The sequence below is a fragment of the Arvicola amphibius genome, chromosome 13 (assembly GCF_903992535.2).
Source record: "Arvicola amphibius chromosome 13, mArvAmp1.2, whole genome shotgun sequence".
NCBI lineage: Eukaryota > Metazoa > Chordata > Mammalia > Rodentia > Cricetidae > Arvicola > Arvicola amphibius.
The window spans coordinates 52,981,093-53,000,286 of NC_052059.1; the positions used below are offsets into that span (position 1 = coordinate 52,981,093).

Sequence of the window (19,194 nt, forward strand, 5' to 3'; positions counted from 1 at the left end):
ACAGACCTCATTCTTACTCTAAAGGTCCCAGGTGCTTTGTTACTTTGCTAGGGGTTTCTACTGTGGCTACTGCATCTAAAGCTTTGTGGTGATAACTGTCACATGGGAACCTTTTTCTTAAATGCGTAGGGGACACAGACCGAGGCCAGACTCTGGAGTTGTCACCAGAGCTTATGACGCCGTGCTAACTCATGTTTCGTTCTTTACCATGCCGCCCTCCAGCCAGGACCTTACACGGTCCCCAGCTCCACCTTCTCTTTTGAGATGACCCCTGAGCCAAGGGAGGAAGGTGTGTGACTGTTTAAGTTTTTTGGTGGTGGTTGTGATAGTGAAGTTCTAAGTTCTGGCTGTCCTGGAACTCATTATACAGATCAAGTTGGCCTTGAACTCACAGAAACCCACCTGCCTTTACCTCCTCCAAGTGCTGGAACTAAAAGAGTGTACCACTATACACAGCTATTTCAGTGTGTGTGTGTGTGTGTGTGTGTGTGTGTGTGTGTGTGTGTTTGTGTGATGAAGATGGGAAGCAGAAAGACTTAAGCCATGAGGCAGAATTCTGAAGCGAAATGCTTCTAGGATCTCCACGTTCTCACCAGCACAGCACATCAGGACAGTGAAAACAGAATGTCCTAGGCATAAGTATGACCACAATCACATCTAGGACCCTCTTCTTTCTCAGAATAACTACAAGAAAACATGCCCTTTCTATCACCATTACGTGGGCAGGGACTGCCCAGTGTGCCACTGCAGCTGTGCAGTGGATAGGGCTCTATGGGACCAGGACCTGCTGCAGACCTCTGAATGCAAACTGACCATCAATCTAGGAGGCTACATTAAATAATAAAATTACAGCCAAGAAACTACAAGCTAATCCTCTCACCACTGAAAGACCAGTCTCTAGAGGACTGCAGTAGAATCAGCAAAGGGGCAGAACTCAGAACCAGGGAGTAAGCCTCCTGAGATCACCACATCACATACAGCTCTTTACAGATGGAAAGAGAATACTATGGTCAAGCCTGAAATCCGATATCAGAATGACTGTAGCCACTACAATAAATGTTAAATATTCAATGAACAACAAATATGGTTACTGTCACAAAACATCATTTTGTGGCTTCTGTGTCCCTAAATATAAGAAAATGAGTTAAGACTTCTTTTTCACAGTAACTGTCCATCATATACACGTAGTCACCATCATCCACCAGTTCCAGAGCTGACTAGAGAGGAACTAAGTTATGTACGTATTTTTCAACATTTCAGGGTGCAAGCAGGTGGCAAGTCTATAGGTGATGGCTCTCTTACTGCTTTCCCTCCCATTCCCTTTTCCCTTCTCCTGTTAAGTCTATGTTCCCACCCACAGCACAAGGGCAGCCCTAAAGTAGAGACCAATATATATACAACTTCTTTCCAAATGCAGAAGAGATGATAGTTATTTAGAAGCAGTGTCCTTTATCTTATTCATAATATAAAGACTGAGAGAAATGGAAAGCTATGTGATTACATTGCTAGCCATTTTATTTTAATTTAATTTTTTCTTTAACTGTACCAACTAGCAGAAACATCTTCCAAACAAAAGCAGAAAAAGCAAAAACACTTGAATTAAACATGCCAGGAAGTACAAATGATAATCACACTGTTCATTAAATAAAGCATTGTAAATCATTAAAAATTACCATTAGTACAAAAAATAAAATTTACTCCAGATTATTCTTACCCTGATATTGTGCCATATCTTTTGACCAAAGAGTCTCCGTTCCATATTGTGTTTCATCATATAAAAATTTAACCTCTGTGGCTCCAGCATCTTCTGCATTCTGAATTAATTCCTAACCATGAAACATACCAAAAATTTATATTAATACAGTCATCTACTGTCCAACTCTGTACTTACCTACACTATCTAAAATGTAAGTGTATCAAAGTGAAGAAACCTCACTACCTCCATGGGTAAAGCTAAGCTCTGGTAAGGCTCCTATACACACAGGAGTTGGGAAGTCTTTCCCAGCAATTCACACCCGCAAGTCAGCTCTGAATGTGCTACCATGTAGTCTCTAACAAATCCATGCAAAGCCTTTGTTCAAAGGAAAGTACTCTAGTTCAAAGATCTATACAGATTATTCTGAGATAGCTTAAGCTTACACAGCTTCCAAAAACAGACCATTGTTCTCAAACTTAAATGCTCTTAGATACTCAACGGTATTAGTCTACATGCACCCTAACAAGCAATATTCGAGACAACCTGACATGCCTAAGGCAGAAAGCATCTTAGTGATGAGAACCATTCATAAAGAGAGTAATATCAATCATTTGTTGGATTGTGAGTGAGCTGGTGGGTGCCCTGTGATATAGAAAGGAAAGGGCAAGACATCAACAAAATTCTCAGTCCTCACCACCCCCAAATACTTCTAAACACCTAACAAACTCAGTCTCATTCCTAGCAAAGATCCCACTCCCTCACTTCTGACCCAGTTCCTGTAACCAACAGTTGAATCCTCACTCTGAATTCATGCAGGTCACTCAGGCCACCTCAGTCACATGACAACTCCATAATCATACCCTTCTTTACTCCAGCAGTCAATATAAAAAACAAGTCTCAAATTAGCCTTCTATGAACGCCATTCTGAAAGGCACACTGACGCTGCTCCAGTGTCCCTTAAGAGGCAGCACAACCTTTATTCCATGCCTATCCGAGCATGATTCCATGAGCTAACAGACCTTAAAATTTTGGTAAGCTAGAAGAGAAATGAAGGCTAAGACCCTGAAGATGAGTATAACGAGGAAGATCATAATAACTCATCTACAGTCCCAGTTCACTCAGGAGGCTTCTTATTAACACCAAACCTCATTTTCACAAAATCTTCTTTCATTGCCTTTCTTTTGGTTATTTAATTTTTGTTTTTCTATTAAGTATATTCAAACTTAGAGAACATATCACAAGCCATGTCCATAACCCTAGCACTAAGACTGATGTAGAAGCATTATGAGTTTGAGGTCAGCCTGAATCACACAGAGTTCCACTCCATCTTGGGAAAAAATATATTTGAGTATGTAAAATATAAATAAACAAGTAATTATGCTATTAAACTCTCTTACAGAAACAAAGCTCTAAATTCAGAGCCCAAGCAAGCATGTGTTCCTGGCCTCTTACATGGACCTGTGTTAAGCTGCTGAACTACTAGTTGGTTGGCTGGTGGCTGGTGTATATGTCACCGGGTGCTCTACAAAAGCACTCCTAGAGGACACCGTGTTTAAAGAGAGCATACAGCAGCTTAGAGGAGTCCTATACTCCAAGCCCTCCTCCCTTCATGCCAGCTGCAGTCTCAAATCTACTCCATTCAGCTATGCACTGTGGCTGTGGAGGCAAGGTAATCAAATCTAGATCAAACGCAAACACTGAGTTACCTGCTCTGAAATAAACCACAGATATCCTACCTTAAGGATCTGTCCTCCTTCTGGGTATCTTCTTAAAATATCCTTGAGAAAATCAACAAGTGGAGGAGTTGTTTGACCAAATCGACCTAAAATACAGAATATATTTTAAAAGATTTAGGAAAACAAAACTTCATGACTCACCACCTATGTGTGATTTGGTCACATAATTTCATGTATCGCATTGCAGAATCCTAGGACCAAAATCTACTGGGTTAATCAACTCAATAGAAAATAAAGCCAATTCAGTGTTATCAAATCTCAAGGTTTTTAACTAATAACACACTAGGTTTCAAAGGATTTTTCCAAGATATTCTATCACAAAAGGTTAATTCAAGAGCAAGCAAGCAGCATGACAGAGGGATAAAGATGCTGCCATCTTCTAAAGGGATTAAATAGCGGGTACTGTTTACTGCTCCCATGCTGAACAACAAGACAGAAATAATGGTACTTATTGCCACATTCTTATTACTCTCAAACGCAACTGATATTCTGATGGTTCTGAAGTTCAATGATTGACTAGGATAAGAACTAAGAGCTAGTCGGGCACTGGTGGCTCACACCTTTAATCCCAGAACTGTCTAGGGAATAAATTCCAGGACAGCCAGAACTGTTACACAGAGAAACCCTGTCTCAAAACAAACAAACAAACAAACAAACAAAAATAACTAAGAGTTCCTACACTGTTCTAGACCAACTGAGCAGGCCACCTTCAGAGAGGTGTAAAGAGAAATATTGAAGAAAAAATCCTTAAGAACAAGCAATTTTAAAATCCATATAAAATAAAAAGTAATAAATAAAAAGTGCTTACGTAAAGAAACCATCACCATAGGCCGGACTGAGAGTATTTCATACCTCATACTTTAGAATATTTGTACTAGTTAATGAAATAGATTAAGGATAGGGCCTAAGATAAAAAATGAAATCCATGTATATTTAATACACATCTTTTACCCATAGTCTGAGGGTAATTCTATACAAAATTTTTAGTATGCCTGTGTTTTTACTATAAACTGTCACCTGGGGTGAAGTACTGAATTTTTCATTGCCACCATGTGCTAAGGTGAGTCATGTGGCAGCTGACCAGGCAGTTTAAGATTTGTCTCACATTGTCAGAGAATGCTGCAGGTACTTAGTAAAGCCAGGTCCAGACACAAAAAACCTCTAAAAAGGTACAATTATGTTTTAAAATGCACTTAGATGCTAAAAAATAGAAAAAATTATATAGACAGTCATAAAAGTAGTTTAAAATAATAAAGCCTTTAAAGAAAAAATAAAGTAATGCAAAAAAAGATAAGCCACGTAAAGATGGAAAATATACAGGGTGCTGGATCTGTACGGTACTTTCTGACTTTGAATTTTTAAAATGCTAATGTACAAAAAATAGCTTCTGAGAGACACTGAATTATGGAAACTGCTAAATTAAACCAACCTATATATTTTAAGAATGTCTTCACTTTAAGAATGGGAGACAAAGAATGCTTTGAGGGAGAAGTCATGTCTTTGTTTCCCCGGGAAACAATAAGTTACGATTTCCTTCAAAGTTAATAGAGTTCAGATTTGACTGGGGGAGAACTCCTGAGGATTTTGGCTACAAACACGAGGATAAAAGCCAAAAGGACTACAGGAAAGGTGACATATATGCTGATCCCTCTGCTATGGGAAGAGCTCTGAGACTGGATGAGACATGATAAATCTTTTTGGCTACAGACTCCTCATGACTTATTACATGTCATCCTTTCATAGTGCATGGACAGAAGTTTGTTATACAGTGCAAACAAACTTATAAAGTTAACAGATGCCTTATACCAGCTCAAACTAACACAAAATCATCTGTAGCTGACTTGTGTATACCACACATTCTATACTTGTGTCAATATACATACATATATATATGCATACATATATATGTTACTTTTTAAAAGTTTATGTATTTTCAGGGGGAAAAGGGGAGTAGATGCTAATGATAACAAGTAGCCCAAGTGATCCAGCATCTTAGAATGCCTCTGTTGCAGTTTCCTCAAAATTCTGCATCCAGAACAACTTCAAAGCTGCTAGCTGAGATGGTCCAGCCTCACAGGCTATTAAGCCAGAACTTCAGGTGAGCTCTATACTTTCCCATCACTCAGGAACTAAACAAAAAAATAATATAGCTAGCTCTCTCAGAACTTAACCGTACCCCAATTTTCTCAGGGTCCCCTGAAGATGCTGTTACTCCCAAGCAACAGGAAATAATTTTAAAAAATACCATGCCTACATTCCAAAGCGGTGGACTGGGTATTTCGGTTAGTCATTGTAGAGGGGATTGGTTGCAAATTGTTACTGATCACGGTAAGGAAAGAAACAAAGCAGGGGAGGTTAGAGTCAAGGATCTCATTTTGAAAAGAGGGAGATAGGGTATCGATAGGATAAAAGGGTAGATTACTAAATCTACTTTTAGACTAAAAATCAATTACTAGTCTTAAATATTTTACACTGGTATGGATTTATGTATATTGATAAAAACTTAAGGTTGTTTTTCTTAGAACGTACCATATATATGTTTCTACTCTTGTTTAAGATATTTTTATATTGACACAAATTTAAGGTTATTTTTGTTATACTGTATATGTTTCTTTCTTGTTTAAGGTATTATACCTATGCAGTTCATTTAAAAATGTAAAGTTCTAGCCGGGCGGTGGTGGCGCACGCCTTTAATCCCAGCACTCCGGAGGCAGAGGCAAGCGGATCTCTGTGAGTTCGAGACCAGCCTGGTCTACAAGAGCTAGTTCCAGGACAGGCTCTAAAGCCACAGAGAAACCCTGTCTCGAAAAACCAAAAAAAAAAAAAATGTAAAGTTCTAGTCCTTGAAAGCTATTATTATAAGTCATTTAGAATAATTAAGAAATACAAGTTAGTAGTTAGTCATCTGTAACAATAAAACTTGTAGTCATGTTTGGTATGTTTTCAAGGTCATACAGAGATGTATTTTAGATATACAGATGATGCTTAAACACTTCAGAAACCTACAGAATATCACATTTAAGATGTTTTAGTAACAGAGGCTTTTCATGACAATGAGACGGATCTGTTCCTGGCAGCACCACTCTACTTCAAATAAGGATGTTGGGCATCAAAGAACCTCCATATGGAGTTTGCTTTTATTGTGGCAAAGTTAGCAGCTCAGCAATAAATTACCCGTGCCTCAACGGCTGAAACTATACTGTCCAAATTGGACCAAAAAAAAAAAATGTTACTGCCAAACTTTACCAAGACATGGCATGACAGTCCTTCTAAATTCTTGCTTCATTGAAAAGTCTGTCAGATATTCTAGGCCTGTAGGCTGAAGATGGATGCCCCAATATACAGAGAAAACTAGGGCAACTGTCTAGGCAGCTAGATGTCTCCATTATTTCTATAGCTTTGAAAGTTGCTTGCTCTGCACTTCCTACTTACTCAGGTAATATTATATCCTTTGTGGGTTTCTGATAGAGTTGAAAATGAGATAGTTATAGTTTTATAGTTTTTCTTATTACTAAATTCAGAAAAGAAACTTACATAAAAGATATAGTTTATAAAGTTAAGAAACATAAAAGCATAAGTTGTTTATCTAAGATGTTTTGAGGACTAAAAAGACAGTTTTAATATGGTAATACAAGTTATAAAAATGGTTTAGTTAAATTCATCAAGATAAAATAAGAGTATTTTCTCAAATATGCCAAATACAAATCAACTGGACATCGTGAATGTAATTCTTACCTGATAACTTTTTATTGTATATAGTTTTACTATGTTAGAGTTAAAACCTTTCCTTTTTATTTAGACATAAAGGGGAAAATGTTGTAGGGTAATTATACACTGTATGAAGAAGTATTTTGCTGTGATTGGTGTAATAAAAAGCTGAACAGCCTATAGCTAGGCAGGAGGAATAGGTGTGATTTCTGGGGAAAGAAAGGAAGAGGAGGAGATTCAAGGTACATGGGAGACACAGAGAGGAAACAGGAGGTATAAGATGAAACAGAGGTAATGCCATATTATAGAATATAGATTAATATAAATGGGTTAAGTTATAATAGTTGGTTAAGAACAAGACTAAGCTATAGGCCAAGCTGTCATAATTAATAATAAGTCTCCATGTAGTTATTTGTGAGCTGGCAGCCCAAAGGAAAGTCTGACTACAGAAGTACATATAAAAAGCTACAGAAACTTAATGCATAAACTTGAAGGTCAATATATACCCATGAAACTATCCAAACATCATTATTACTACCTTACTCTATCAATCAGCTCCAAAAGTTTCTCCTAACTCCATTTTGTTTTGACTTCATTCTTTTTGTGGAAAAGTATTTAAGATTTCCCTTCTTAGCAATTTTGTTTGTTTATATTTATTTATTGCTAAGTAGCTAGGCTGGCCTCATACTCCAAAGAGCCTCCATGCTCAGCGTCCTGTGCAGTGAGCTCACAGGCATGCACCTCCATGCTCAGCGTCCTGTGCAGTGAGCTCACAGGCATGCACCTCCATGCTCAGCGTCCTGTGCAGTGAGCTCACAGGCATGCACCTCCATGCTCCACTCTTCTCAGCAGGCTTCTAGTGCACAGCACAGTGCTAGCACTGCTCATCACAGCTGGGCCGCTCGCTGTGCAGCAGACCTCCAGATCTCATTTGTTTTGCATAGTTAAATTTCATATTGGACCAACACCTCTTCATTTTATCCTCCTCCTAGTTCATGGCAGTCACCACCCTGCCCTCTGTGCCCACATTAAAATAAAATCTTCAATGGACTGAATTATGATATATTCTGATAAAGCCAATATTATACCTCCCCCTTTTAAGCCGTTTGATTGAAGGTTCACAAAAAGATGACAAGTTTTGGGAGTCAGATCTCCAATCTTGATCCAGTCAGGTAACTGAAACAGAACAGAAAATGTGTAAGAAGCGGCGCAACATCCAATGCTGTCATTTCAAAACCTTCCTCAAGTGTTTTCATTCACGTAATGCTTGTTAGCCATTCTCACCAAGAAATAAGTTGCTTTGAAGGGAATATTTCAGAAGACAGAACAAAATGCTAGTTAAAATATTTATGTAATAAATACTTTAAATTTAAGTTAGAATTTTTCTTTAAATAACTATAAATAAAAATTCACCTATTTGTCCTCTACCATACAATTCTTCCTTCCCTCTTTCACAAGCTAGGCAAGTATTCTACTTGTCCAAATCATCTTAAATTCAGTTTTAGATATATGTGAGATCCTTTACATAAGCAAAACTATCTTTTTGATCAATGCTATCAATATGTATTTGTTATGTAGCATAGGTCTAGGAAACTGTAACAGATCAAAGGACAAAAATTTTGACATATTAATATGTATGACAATTTTCTTGGGATTAATCTATTCAGCATTCCCCTTAATCAGCAGCATTTTTTATTTATTTTTAGTGGTATCCCATAGAATCATGTTCCCAGGGAATCATGTTTTCCTTTGAAAGGCATTATTACAGATGCCCCCAGCAAGAGAGGAGTAAGCTGTGACTTCCCTGAAAACTGCCTTGCTGCTTGGCCCCTGTTTCTAATGAAGGCGGGTACAACATGAATTACTGACTCACAGAGCTGACCCCTCTGTCTGGGTCCACTTTCAATCTACTGACATGGTCTACCTGGGCTTTTTCAACAGTCCAAAGATCACAAACCTGACTCCAAAGCTTACCTGAAGGACTGCTTTTCTAAGGTACACTTTACTGACAGGGCCAACTGTTTCCATGTTCAAAAACTCGACGAGGAGAAAGGTGAGCTCACTAGCTTTCCCTCCAGCACCACCTCAGCTTTATTTCACAGTTCAACCAATAGTGTCACCACCTACAGTCACTCCAGGGGAAACATCCCTCTCCAAAGCGCCTCCACAGTTACTTCTAGGTTCAAGTACATAATCTCCAGTCTCTCCAATCTAACTGTATTTCTCCACTCCCTGCAGCAGCTTCTCCTGTCATCCAGGTTTTAATAACCCTCTCCCATTCAATCTCCTTACTTTCTGTATGTAATCCTTTTGCTCCTCTCGTTGGATGTACCACTAATGGCCTTGGTTATAAAACATGTTCACATCATACACCTGCTGAACCTGGGAACTATCTTTGAAAACTAGTGCGTGTCTTGCACAGGTGCTTAAAGAAACATAAATGGTCTAGTCAGGCAGTGGTAGTGCTTGCCTTTAATCCAACACTTGGGAGGCAGAGGCAGGTGGATCTCAGTGAGTTCAAGTCCACCTTGGTCTACAAAGAGAGTTCCAGGACATCCAGGACTGTTACACAGAGAAACCCTGTCATGAAAAACTTTTTTTAAAAAAGGAGAAAGAAAGAAAAAAGAAAAAGAAACATAGATGAGAACATTGACTGTCACTAGCAAAAAAAAAGCCCTTAGAAATAATCTAAATACTGTAATGTATTTGAATAGCAAAATATCACACATTAATAAATACTGAACAGCTAAGTTATATATAATTTAGATGTATATTAATAATGAAATATTGAGTGAAAAAAGCTATCCAGCTTATTGCATGAAGAATGATAAATTTCTTATAATGGGCATAACCAACAAAAGTAAATGGAATATTATTTGGGTAATGTATTTACATATGAAATACAAACATATACATATACACACACTTATAGAACTATTAAGAAAACAAAAATATACAACAGAATATACACAGACATGAAGGAGAAAGTCAGGCATACAGGCACAGAAGAGACACAAGGATATTTATAACATCATCCATAGATGATCATTCTACAGGTTAATTAACCATATAATTAATTACTAAGTCATACATAAATCAATGATCATCAGTCCAATTTAGGATCATTAACGTGCACTGAAAGAAAAAAATGGCAGAGCAAAGGAAGGAAACGCAGGAAGTTTCCAGGTTTTCAAGACAATCAATTGCAAGAAACTAGACACCTAATAACCTAAGTACATTAGGTTGGCCAGACATAACTGAGAGTCTCACAACAGACAGTCTGGCGGACGTTACTGTGTGTGGCTATCACAGGGCAGAGATTCTCCTAAAGAGCAAGCAGACAGTAGAGATGTCCCCAGAAGCACTATCTCCTATGGAGCATGCCAGGATCTGGCGGCTTGTACAGGCCCTCTCCCCTTCTCTCCTGGGTACTACAACTAACCAAAGAAAGGTCCCTGATCTCCTCCCATATGTAATATGACCCCTAGTCATTGTTTTTAAAAATGATTATAAAATCATCAGAATCTCGGTCTTGTCAGCCTCATTCTCCCTTACAAAACTCAGAGACATGCATCTTCAATTAACAGCAAACAGTAACTCTATCCAAATTATTAAACACTACAACAACATAACTGTTCAGCAGATCACCCAACATCTTTTTTTTTTTCAGTGTCAAAGACATAGGGAGATGCTCAAGAGACAAAAGTTGGTGTTTAGGGAATGGGGTATTGGAGAGGGACATGACATAATTGTGATGAATTAAAAGACAGAAAAGCTAAATCACCATCTACTATCTATTATGATCCGCTGCTCACCCTGAAATATTCAGAATTTAGTAATGTCAATCTAAAAAGTCCTGAGCAGCATGGGACTGAAAGATAAACTCCAGCTGTGGAAAGAATGCCAACACACAATGCTTCTTTTGAGCACTAAAGGAGGCTGTAGGTATAGAGGTCAGAGAAGAGTGTCTGGAGGAGAGCAGGGAGTGGAGGGCACAGAACAGGACACAGGAGCTCAATAGTTCTCTTCCCACACTTTCCAAATACAGAAAGGGAGAGGTGCTAACTATCAGCCATGGCCTAGAATTCTTCTTCAACACTGTTCTCTCTCTCAGTTTCAGATCTGCAGCTGGGAGCTGACTTTCACCGTCTTTAGAGCCACATACCTTAGAACTGGCTAGCCTAGACGTGGGAAAGCAGAAAGCAACACACACACACAAATTTGGCTCTAGCGGCATACACACGGCAGCAGCCAGCAGGATCTGGGTCACCCGCTTCTCCGTTACTTGCATTTTCCCAGCGGCTTCTATGTCTTACCATCAGCAGAACCACACACAAAAGCAAACTGACTGTCACATTTCTTCCAGAACAAGCTGCCAGTCATCCACTAAGGAACCCTTGATCTCTTGGTCTGACTCCAGACTTTAAAACATGCTCTGTAAAGCCTTTTGCCTTATTCTACACCCACTGTCCATCCTTTAGGTCAGTGGTTCTCAACCTTCCTAATGTTGCAGCCCTTTAATACAGTTCCTCATAAAATTATTTTTGTTGCTACTTCATAACTAATTTTGCTACTGTTATGAATTGTAATGTAAATATCTGATATGCAGGATGGTTTTAGGCAACCCCTGTGAAGGTGCCACAATTCTCTTCTTTACAGAGTGTCCTACATATCCTTTCATTTACTTATTTGTGATGTGTGAGAGAGAGAGAGAAAGAGAGACACGGAGAGAGGACAGAGACAGGAGTGCACATGTGGAGGTCAGAGGACAACTCTGTAGAGATGTTCTCTCTTTGACCTTTGCATGGGTTTCCAGGATTAAATTCAGTCGTCAGGCTTGCACAGCACTGAGGCATCTCACTGCCTCCCGGTGCTTTCAACTTCACCTGCACAGCAATAGACTAGAACCCATGACCTCAAAACCAATCAGTGATGGACACAGATCTCCTTCACCCTCCTAACCACCCAACACAAACAATATGGCCACTTCTTCCACCAAGCACCCCAAATCTGAGCTTTTCAAAGGCACCTGCAAAGACACTTCCAACGGCAAGAGCTATAACTGAGTCATTGGAATAGATGCATCTAGGGAACAGAATGACAAAGGAGAAGCAGGAGTAAGGTGGGCAAGGCATGGAGGTGACAGATAAAGATGGCAATAATGGTGAGTGTTTCTTTTTGATTCTTCCTCAACTCCCTGGGCAAGCCAGTGTGTGTGCCTCAGCGAAAAGTACAGGTGCCTAAAAACAGGTTTACTGGAGATCTCTGTTTAAGTGTGTGGGAAATCAGAAAACTGACCCAGGCTGGGCCTGGACCATACTGGAGAGTAATGAATTGAGTACGGAGATCCAACTAGAAATGTCATCCGAGTCGCTCAAGTAACCCCTGTAATTTCCTTCTACTCTTTAAGTCCTGGACATGCTGTTCTTTACCGAATAAGAAAGGTAAGACACTAGAGTTAAAAAGAATAAGATCATTTTCAATAAAAAGTCATTTAAATTTCCCATTCAAGGAAACTCTAGGATTTGTCCCATCATCTTAGAGTATATCTGAACATGTGAAATGTTGAAATTTTCCAAAATTGTAGTCTACTAAGACATTCATTGGCTTTTCAGACGTTTTAGATTTTCCCCTCAAAATAGCAGTACGGGTATTAAATTGTGTCTGAAGTCCCTTTTCAGCTGTAAATGTCCGTGATTCATAGAAATTAGTGAAGAGTACTTGCCCAGCACGTGCAAAGCCATAAGTCTCAGCCCCAGAACCACAAGGGGCTGGGAAGGGCTCCAGAACAGGCCGTGTTTAAAACAGCATTCTTGTTCAACTTAGGGACTGAAATAAACGAGTGACGAATCAGGATGGTGATGTCTGAGAAGTTTTTAAACGCCTCGGCTCACAGTGCCCACCAAAAAAGTTCGTCTTAGGCAGTGAAGATTCACGAATCTGGAACCGTAAATGGAAAACAAACAAACAAACAAAAAAAAAAAACCCACTACTACCGGCAGGCGCGCGCTCCTGCCATTCTGCCCCAGCTATCTGCAAAGCTCTAATGAATCATCCGAGCATCAGTCTTCCGCGACAGACAGGAGCCCCTGAGTTTCCTGCCGCCAGCACGCGGCAGCGGCGCCCATCTCCCCGGGGCAGGCCCGGAGCCAACAACCTACCTCCCTGTCTCCGCGCCACAGCCGCTGCTCCGCCACGGGGAAGCCGGTCTCGGCGAAGATGCGCTCCTTGAGGTCCCGCGCGGTTGCGGTCGCCGGCACAGCCACGGTCCTGCAGCCCACGCAGCCGCGGAGCACGGTCACGCGGACCCACCTGCGCCAGGCAAAGGGATGGTCAGCGGGGTTCGCGCGCCGGCCGGTCGGCCCGCCCTCCCACCCGGGGTCTCGTCACCTGTCCCCCATGGCGGGCTCTCCAGGCCCGCAGGCCGCCGCCTTACGCCCAGCCCAGCCGCTCCGAGAGGCCGGTCGCCGACCCTGACGCGGGGTTTTTCATGGCGTAGGCCGGCGCCGCCGCAGCGCTCTGCCGCAGCCCGCAGAAGAGGCAGAGGAAGGCGCCTCTGCGGAGGAGGAGCGAGCCCCGGCGCGGCCGCGCGCTACCGACGCAAAGGGCCCGGCGGGCGTCGCCCGCGGGCAAGCGCGGCTCCTGAACCGTTAGCTACGCCTTCCCAGACGCGCCCCGAGGGCCGCTGATGTTCTCCCTGGAGCCCCAGGACCCGCCCCGGCTCTGCCCCCTCCCGGGAGGCAAGGACGGCCCCGCCCCCGCTCTCAGGCCACGCCCCGGTGGACGGCTGCGGTTTTAAGACTCGAGCCCCGCCTTGGCTCCGCCCCTCTCCTGGGTGGCTAAGGACCGCCCCGCGCGGCCGCGCCCTCCGCCAAGCCACGCCCTCCGGGAGCTTAGACTTCTGCCCTTCAAAGGAACCTTGGGCCCCGCCTCTGTCCCGCCCTCTCTCCAGGGCCAGTTACTTAAGGAGCGACTCCACCGGCTCCCTCCCGAGCCCACGACACACAGAGCGGGACAGCTGGCCCTACCTAGCCCAACCCCACTGAGCAGCTGCACGACCCCACAGGCTACGCCCCACCCTGCCCTGTCCAACCTGGAAGGTTAAATGACAGTCTTCCGCCCCGCCCACCTGCCAGGCCCCGCCCAGTTCTGCCCGGCCCCCTTCTGCGGGGATTTAAAACTCTGGAATTCGCAGGAAAAGAGGTGTACTGCCCTGGTTGGAGTTAAATCTGTGAGGAGCAAACATTTCTAGGGCCTAGACCTTCAACTCTTAAGTGTCTCTACTCAAGAGTCTCATCTCCAAACAAGAGGGAGACGCTGAGTTGCAATATGGGTTTTCCTGTTCGTTAGTGAGACCAGAAGTAGCATGAATGTTTCAGATGTAGAGACAATTGTTTATGTAAACCTAGCACTCGGGAAGCCGAGGCAGGAGGATACCCGTGAGTTTGAAGTAAGCCTGTGCTGTCTGCAAGACTGACTCAAAAAAACCAAAGTGGGAGGGACAGAGATTCATACATTAGATTTGCTGGAGGCAAGAGAGCCAGAAGCAATACAAGAGGATACACATAAGATATTTTAACAGCAAATGTACCTTATTTGTGTTGCATTATCTTACACTCGATGGGATAAGTCTCCCCCAGTCACATCTGCCACTCTGTAGAAGTAGAAATGGGGTGACATAATAGGGTCACCCCACAGCTTTAACTTAAGTTGCCTTGTAATTAAAATGTGAGGAAGGCTTCATCAATGAGTACCAGGTGCCTCCTTCCACTTATTCTCAACGGATCCTGGTTAAAAATCACAAGATCAAAGCCCTCCTCTGTTACAGCAACCCAAAAGCTACAGGTGATTTTTATTTGAAATAGTCTCACCAGAATAAGAGCTCTAATCTAGAGTTAAGCCTAAAAAGTGACATCAATTACCACTTCTCTTCACTCCTCTCAATATAGTCAGAATTCATCATCAGAAGTAAAAAACACAGACTACCCTGAGAACTGTTCAGTTACTAATAAAGCCAAGGGAGACAATTATGTCTGTCAAGATTGCCTTTTGCTATTGGAAGAGGTCAGGTTCATCAACTATAGAAAACTACACTCGCAGCATAAAGATCCTGCCAAGAAACTCCAATGGCCAACTAGTTGATTTTTAAATTAGATAATCCTGTACATGTGAATGCATTGGGTTGTCAACAAATAGAAAAACAATAAGGGTTTTTGTCTATCGAGTGAGATTTCTTCTTCTCCCTCCATCCCTCCCCTCTCCCAAGCACCATGCTCAGCAGTTGTGACAGGTCACCACCCAGACCCCAGGACAAGCCATCAGGTCAAAAGACTTCAGAATTAAGGTCCATCTTCTATTCTTCTGCCTTCCCATTTGTTCCTTCCCTGGGTACCAACAGGATGTGGTAACAATATAACGCAGACATGGAGTGGACAGCCTGAAAGGGTAGAATGACCCCAGCCACCAGGCATGCCACAAGAAGTAGAGTCAGCCTGCAAGGATGCCGGTCAGAGGCAGCCTGAACATGTAGGCAGAGTGCCTTTGGGCTACACCTCCTAACGGTTTTACTCACGGGAAATGCAGATGTAGAGCTCAGAGAGGTGTCAGAGCTAGCTAGCACTGTAGACTGAGGAATCACTAGCTTCTTCAGATAATACTGAAAAGATGTATCCCAACTGGACACACTCCCAAATGACAAGGAGATCCAGAGAATGAAACAAAGTATCTAAGCAACTGTTTGAGCAGACACAGTTTCAATTTTACCAGATAGCGTTCTGGACATGACCATGCTGGTGGTTACACAATATCATGGCTGTGATACCATGGAACTGCACAATTCAAAATGATTCAGAAGGTAAATCTTAAACTATATGTGCCACCATATTAAAATACAGTACTGCTGGACAGTGGTGGCACACACCTTTAATCCCAGCACTCAGGACTTAGAGGCAAATGTATTTCTATGTGTTCGGAGCCAAACTTCTCTATGTAGTGAGTTCCAGAACAGTTAGAGCTGTTACAGAGAGAAACCCTGTCTCAAACAACAACAACAACAACAACAACAACAATAATAATAATAATAATAATGTACAAGGTGGTCTTGAAGTGTCAGGACCCTCCCACCTCTGCCTCCTAAGTGCTAGGATAGGATATGTGGTCATGTATTCAGCTAAACTGTTTCTTTCTTTTCCAATATTTCTGAGAAGCACAGAAACACTAAAGAAGTTGACAAGACCAGCTGCCAACATTTGGAACTAACAAACAAAGGCAGGCAGCAGGGCAGTGATATGAGTCATCTCACACGGACACATGTCATATTACATATCGACTGCCAGGTAGTAATGAAGTACAAAAGACTGCAAAGTTAAATGAACTGCTGGCATGTGAGTAGGACAGAGTGGCAAAATACCAACAGGATTATCATGATTCTACCAGGCAAAGTGAAATGCCAGTTCCATAGGGGGTTTGATCCTATTTCCTAAATGTGCAAGGGATTTATTATTTATTCACTTTCATTTATCTGAGACAGTCTCACCATGTACCCCTGGCTGGCTGGAGCTCACTACATAAACCAAGACACCCTTGAACTTGTTGAGATCCCTCTGCCTCTGCCTCCTGAGTGCTGCCATCACCCCTTGCAAGGTTGTGTGCTACCTAAACAAATGACGACCGGTTTGACAGAAGCCATCAATATAGATGAGTTAAGAGAACTAGAAATCTGGGGCTAGGAAGAGCGTTCGGTGGGTACAGTGCTTGACATGTATGCATGAAGGGCTGAATTAAGTTCCCTACCCTGCATACAAAAAGCTGCTCCTGGTGTCTGCAGTCACTGAGTTTTCGGGGGTTAAGAGCTGGGTGGGAGATAGACAGATCTCTGAGGTTACTGGTCAACCAATCTAGACAGTCAGTGAGCTCCAGGATCATTGAAGAAACCCTGTCCCAAAAAGAGGGGGAGAAGGAGTGAGAGGAAGAGGAGGAAGAGGAAGAGGAGGAGAAGGAAGAGGGGACAAAAAAGGCACATAGGCCTCCATGTGTACACACATGGACAATGCACATGCTACTGTGGGGGATCCAGTCACGCAGGCCTGTGTGCACACATGGACATGGACAATGCACATGCTACTGAGGGGATCCATCTTTGGAGACGGTCTCCATGGATTTAAAGGGTGAGATGATTTTCACACACTGAAAATCATGCTGCTTGGAATCAGTAAAGAGGGGGTTCAGGCCCAACTTCGTCCTGCAAGCTCCTCCCAAGCAGGAGAGAGTAAGACTAATGGGGATCCTGGAAATCCTTATTTTAATAAGCAATGAAAGTAACTAAAGCTGCTCATTTTCTGCTTACATCCCAAGGAAGGAAGAGAAACGATAGGCAGGAAGGCGAGTGATAGATAGACCCTCCCTGTGATGTGGGTTTGGGGGGGGGCAGGAGATACCGGTAAAGGCAGTCAGCAAGGTGAGTGGCTGAAGTGCTCCACTCTGAGATGAGCCTTTAATTGAAGGCCTGAAGAAAATGAAGGAAACAGAGGTGACACAGGTTTGTGCGTGAAGAGAGGGACTCAGAGACACCCTGTAGATGACACTTTCTCACATTTGCAATGGTCATGTCATCACTTCAGATCTGCTCCTTTCTTGTCACGTGATCAGATGATTCCTGCTATTATGATAAAACACCATGGTCAAAAGCAACTTGGGGAGAAAAGGGTTTATTTCGCTTACACTTCCACACCACAGACTGTCACAAAGGAAGTCAGGAATTCAAGGCAGGAACCTGGAGAAAGGAACTGAAGCAGAGACCACAGAGGAATACTGTTTTATGACTGGCTCTCCAAGGATGACTCAGTATATTTTCTTACACCCCAGGACCATCTGCCTAGGAGTGACGCCCCTTACCATGGGTGGGGTCTACCACATCAGTCACTAAGAAAGTGCCTTACAGGTTTGCTTGCGGGCCAGTCTTAAAGAGGCATTTTCTCCACTGTGGTTCCCTCTTCTCAGATAACTCTAGTTAGTGTCACATGACAAAAAAAAAAATACACAGTACAGTACCTACTTTTTTTGTCAAAAAAATCCCACATCCTGAAGCAAGTTATAGCAAACAAGTCCTCAAAGAATGATATGAAAGGGGGAATGTAAGAAAGAGAGAAAAAAGTACTAGATGGGAAGCAAGGTAAAAGAGAAGGATGGAAAGGGGGAAGAGGCTGGGGGATGGAGAGAAAGAGAAGATGGGGAGATGAAAATGGAGGGGTAGAAAGAGGAAAAAGATGGAAGGGAGGGGGAAGAAAAGGAAAAGACAGGAAGGGCATAGATGGGAAAGAAAAGGAGAGGGCAGGAAAAGGAGCAAGGATAAAGAGGGAGAGAAAAGAGGAAGAAAGACAAAAGGAAGGGAAGGGGATGAAAGAGAGGAAGAGTGGGATGAGGAAATGGAGGGTAAATAAGGGAAGGAAAAAGAAATGAGATGAAAAGGGAGGCAAGAAGAGGAAGAAAAGACTGACAATAAGGAAGGTGAGAATCAAGAAGAGGGAGAATGTGGAAAGCACAAAAAGATGGAGGAAAAGATAAAAGAAAAGAAGAGAAAGAAAAACGAGAATAAAAGGATAGGAGGGAAAGGAACAAGGGTGTGAAAGAAAAGGAGAGTGAGAAAGGGAAAAGAGGAAGATATAAATGGAAGGAAGTCAGAAGGAAAAAGAGTGGAAATAATAGAGAAAATGCAGAAGAAAAAAGAGGGATGGAGAGGAAAAGAGAACGGATGGGGAAAGGGAGGGAAGAATAAAGAAAGGAGGAAGAAAGGAGAGAAAGGAAGAAGAGAGGAAAGTAAGAGGGGGAGAAGAAGGGGGAGGAAGGCAAGAAAGAGGAGAGTGGGAAATTGGGGAGAAGGGACGGAAAAAAGGGAAGTGGGCCATAAAAGGGGCTGAGGGTAGGAAGGAAGAAGAAGGAAAAGGGGTGGGGACAGGATGGAGAGAGGAAGGGAAAACAGTGAAGGTTGGCAGGAAGAAACTGGGGTGAAAGGAGTGAGGGTAGGAAGGAAGGAAAGGAAAAGAGGGAGATATAAAG

General features: G+C 42.4%; 1 protein-coding gene across 1 annotated transcript in view; it reads right to left on the reverse strand.

The window, feature by feature from the left end:
* The window catches only part of Sacs (sacsin molecular chaperone), a 71,583-nt gene that overhangs the window by 27,218 nt on the left and 25,171 nt on the right, over positions 1–19,194 (reverse strand). Inside the window, exons 2-5 of the mRNA XM_038310453.1 lie at positions 13,302–13,452; positions 8,229–8,316; positions 3,433–3,518; positions 1,715–1,826 (exon numbers count right to left, since the gene is read on the reverse strand). Of these exons, the coding sequence (XP_038166381.1) occupies positions 1,715–1,826; positions 3,433–3,518; positions 8,229–8,316; positions 13,302–13,452 (437 nt within the window). The remainder of the gene's footprint in view (positions 1–1,714; positions 1,827–3,432; positions 3,519–8,228; positions 8,317–13,301; positions 13,453–19,194) is intronic.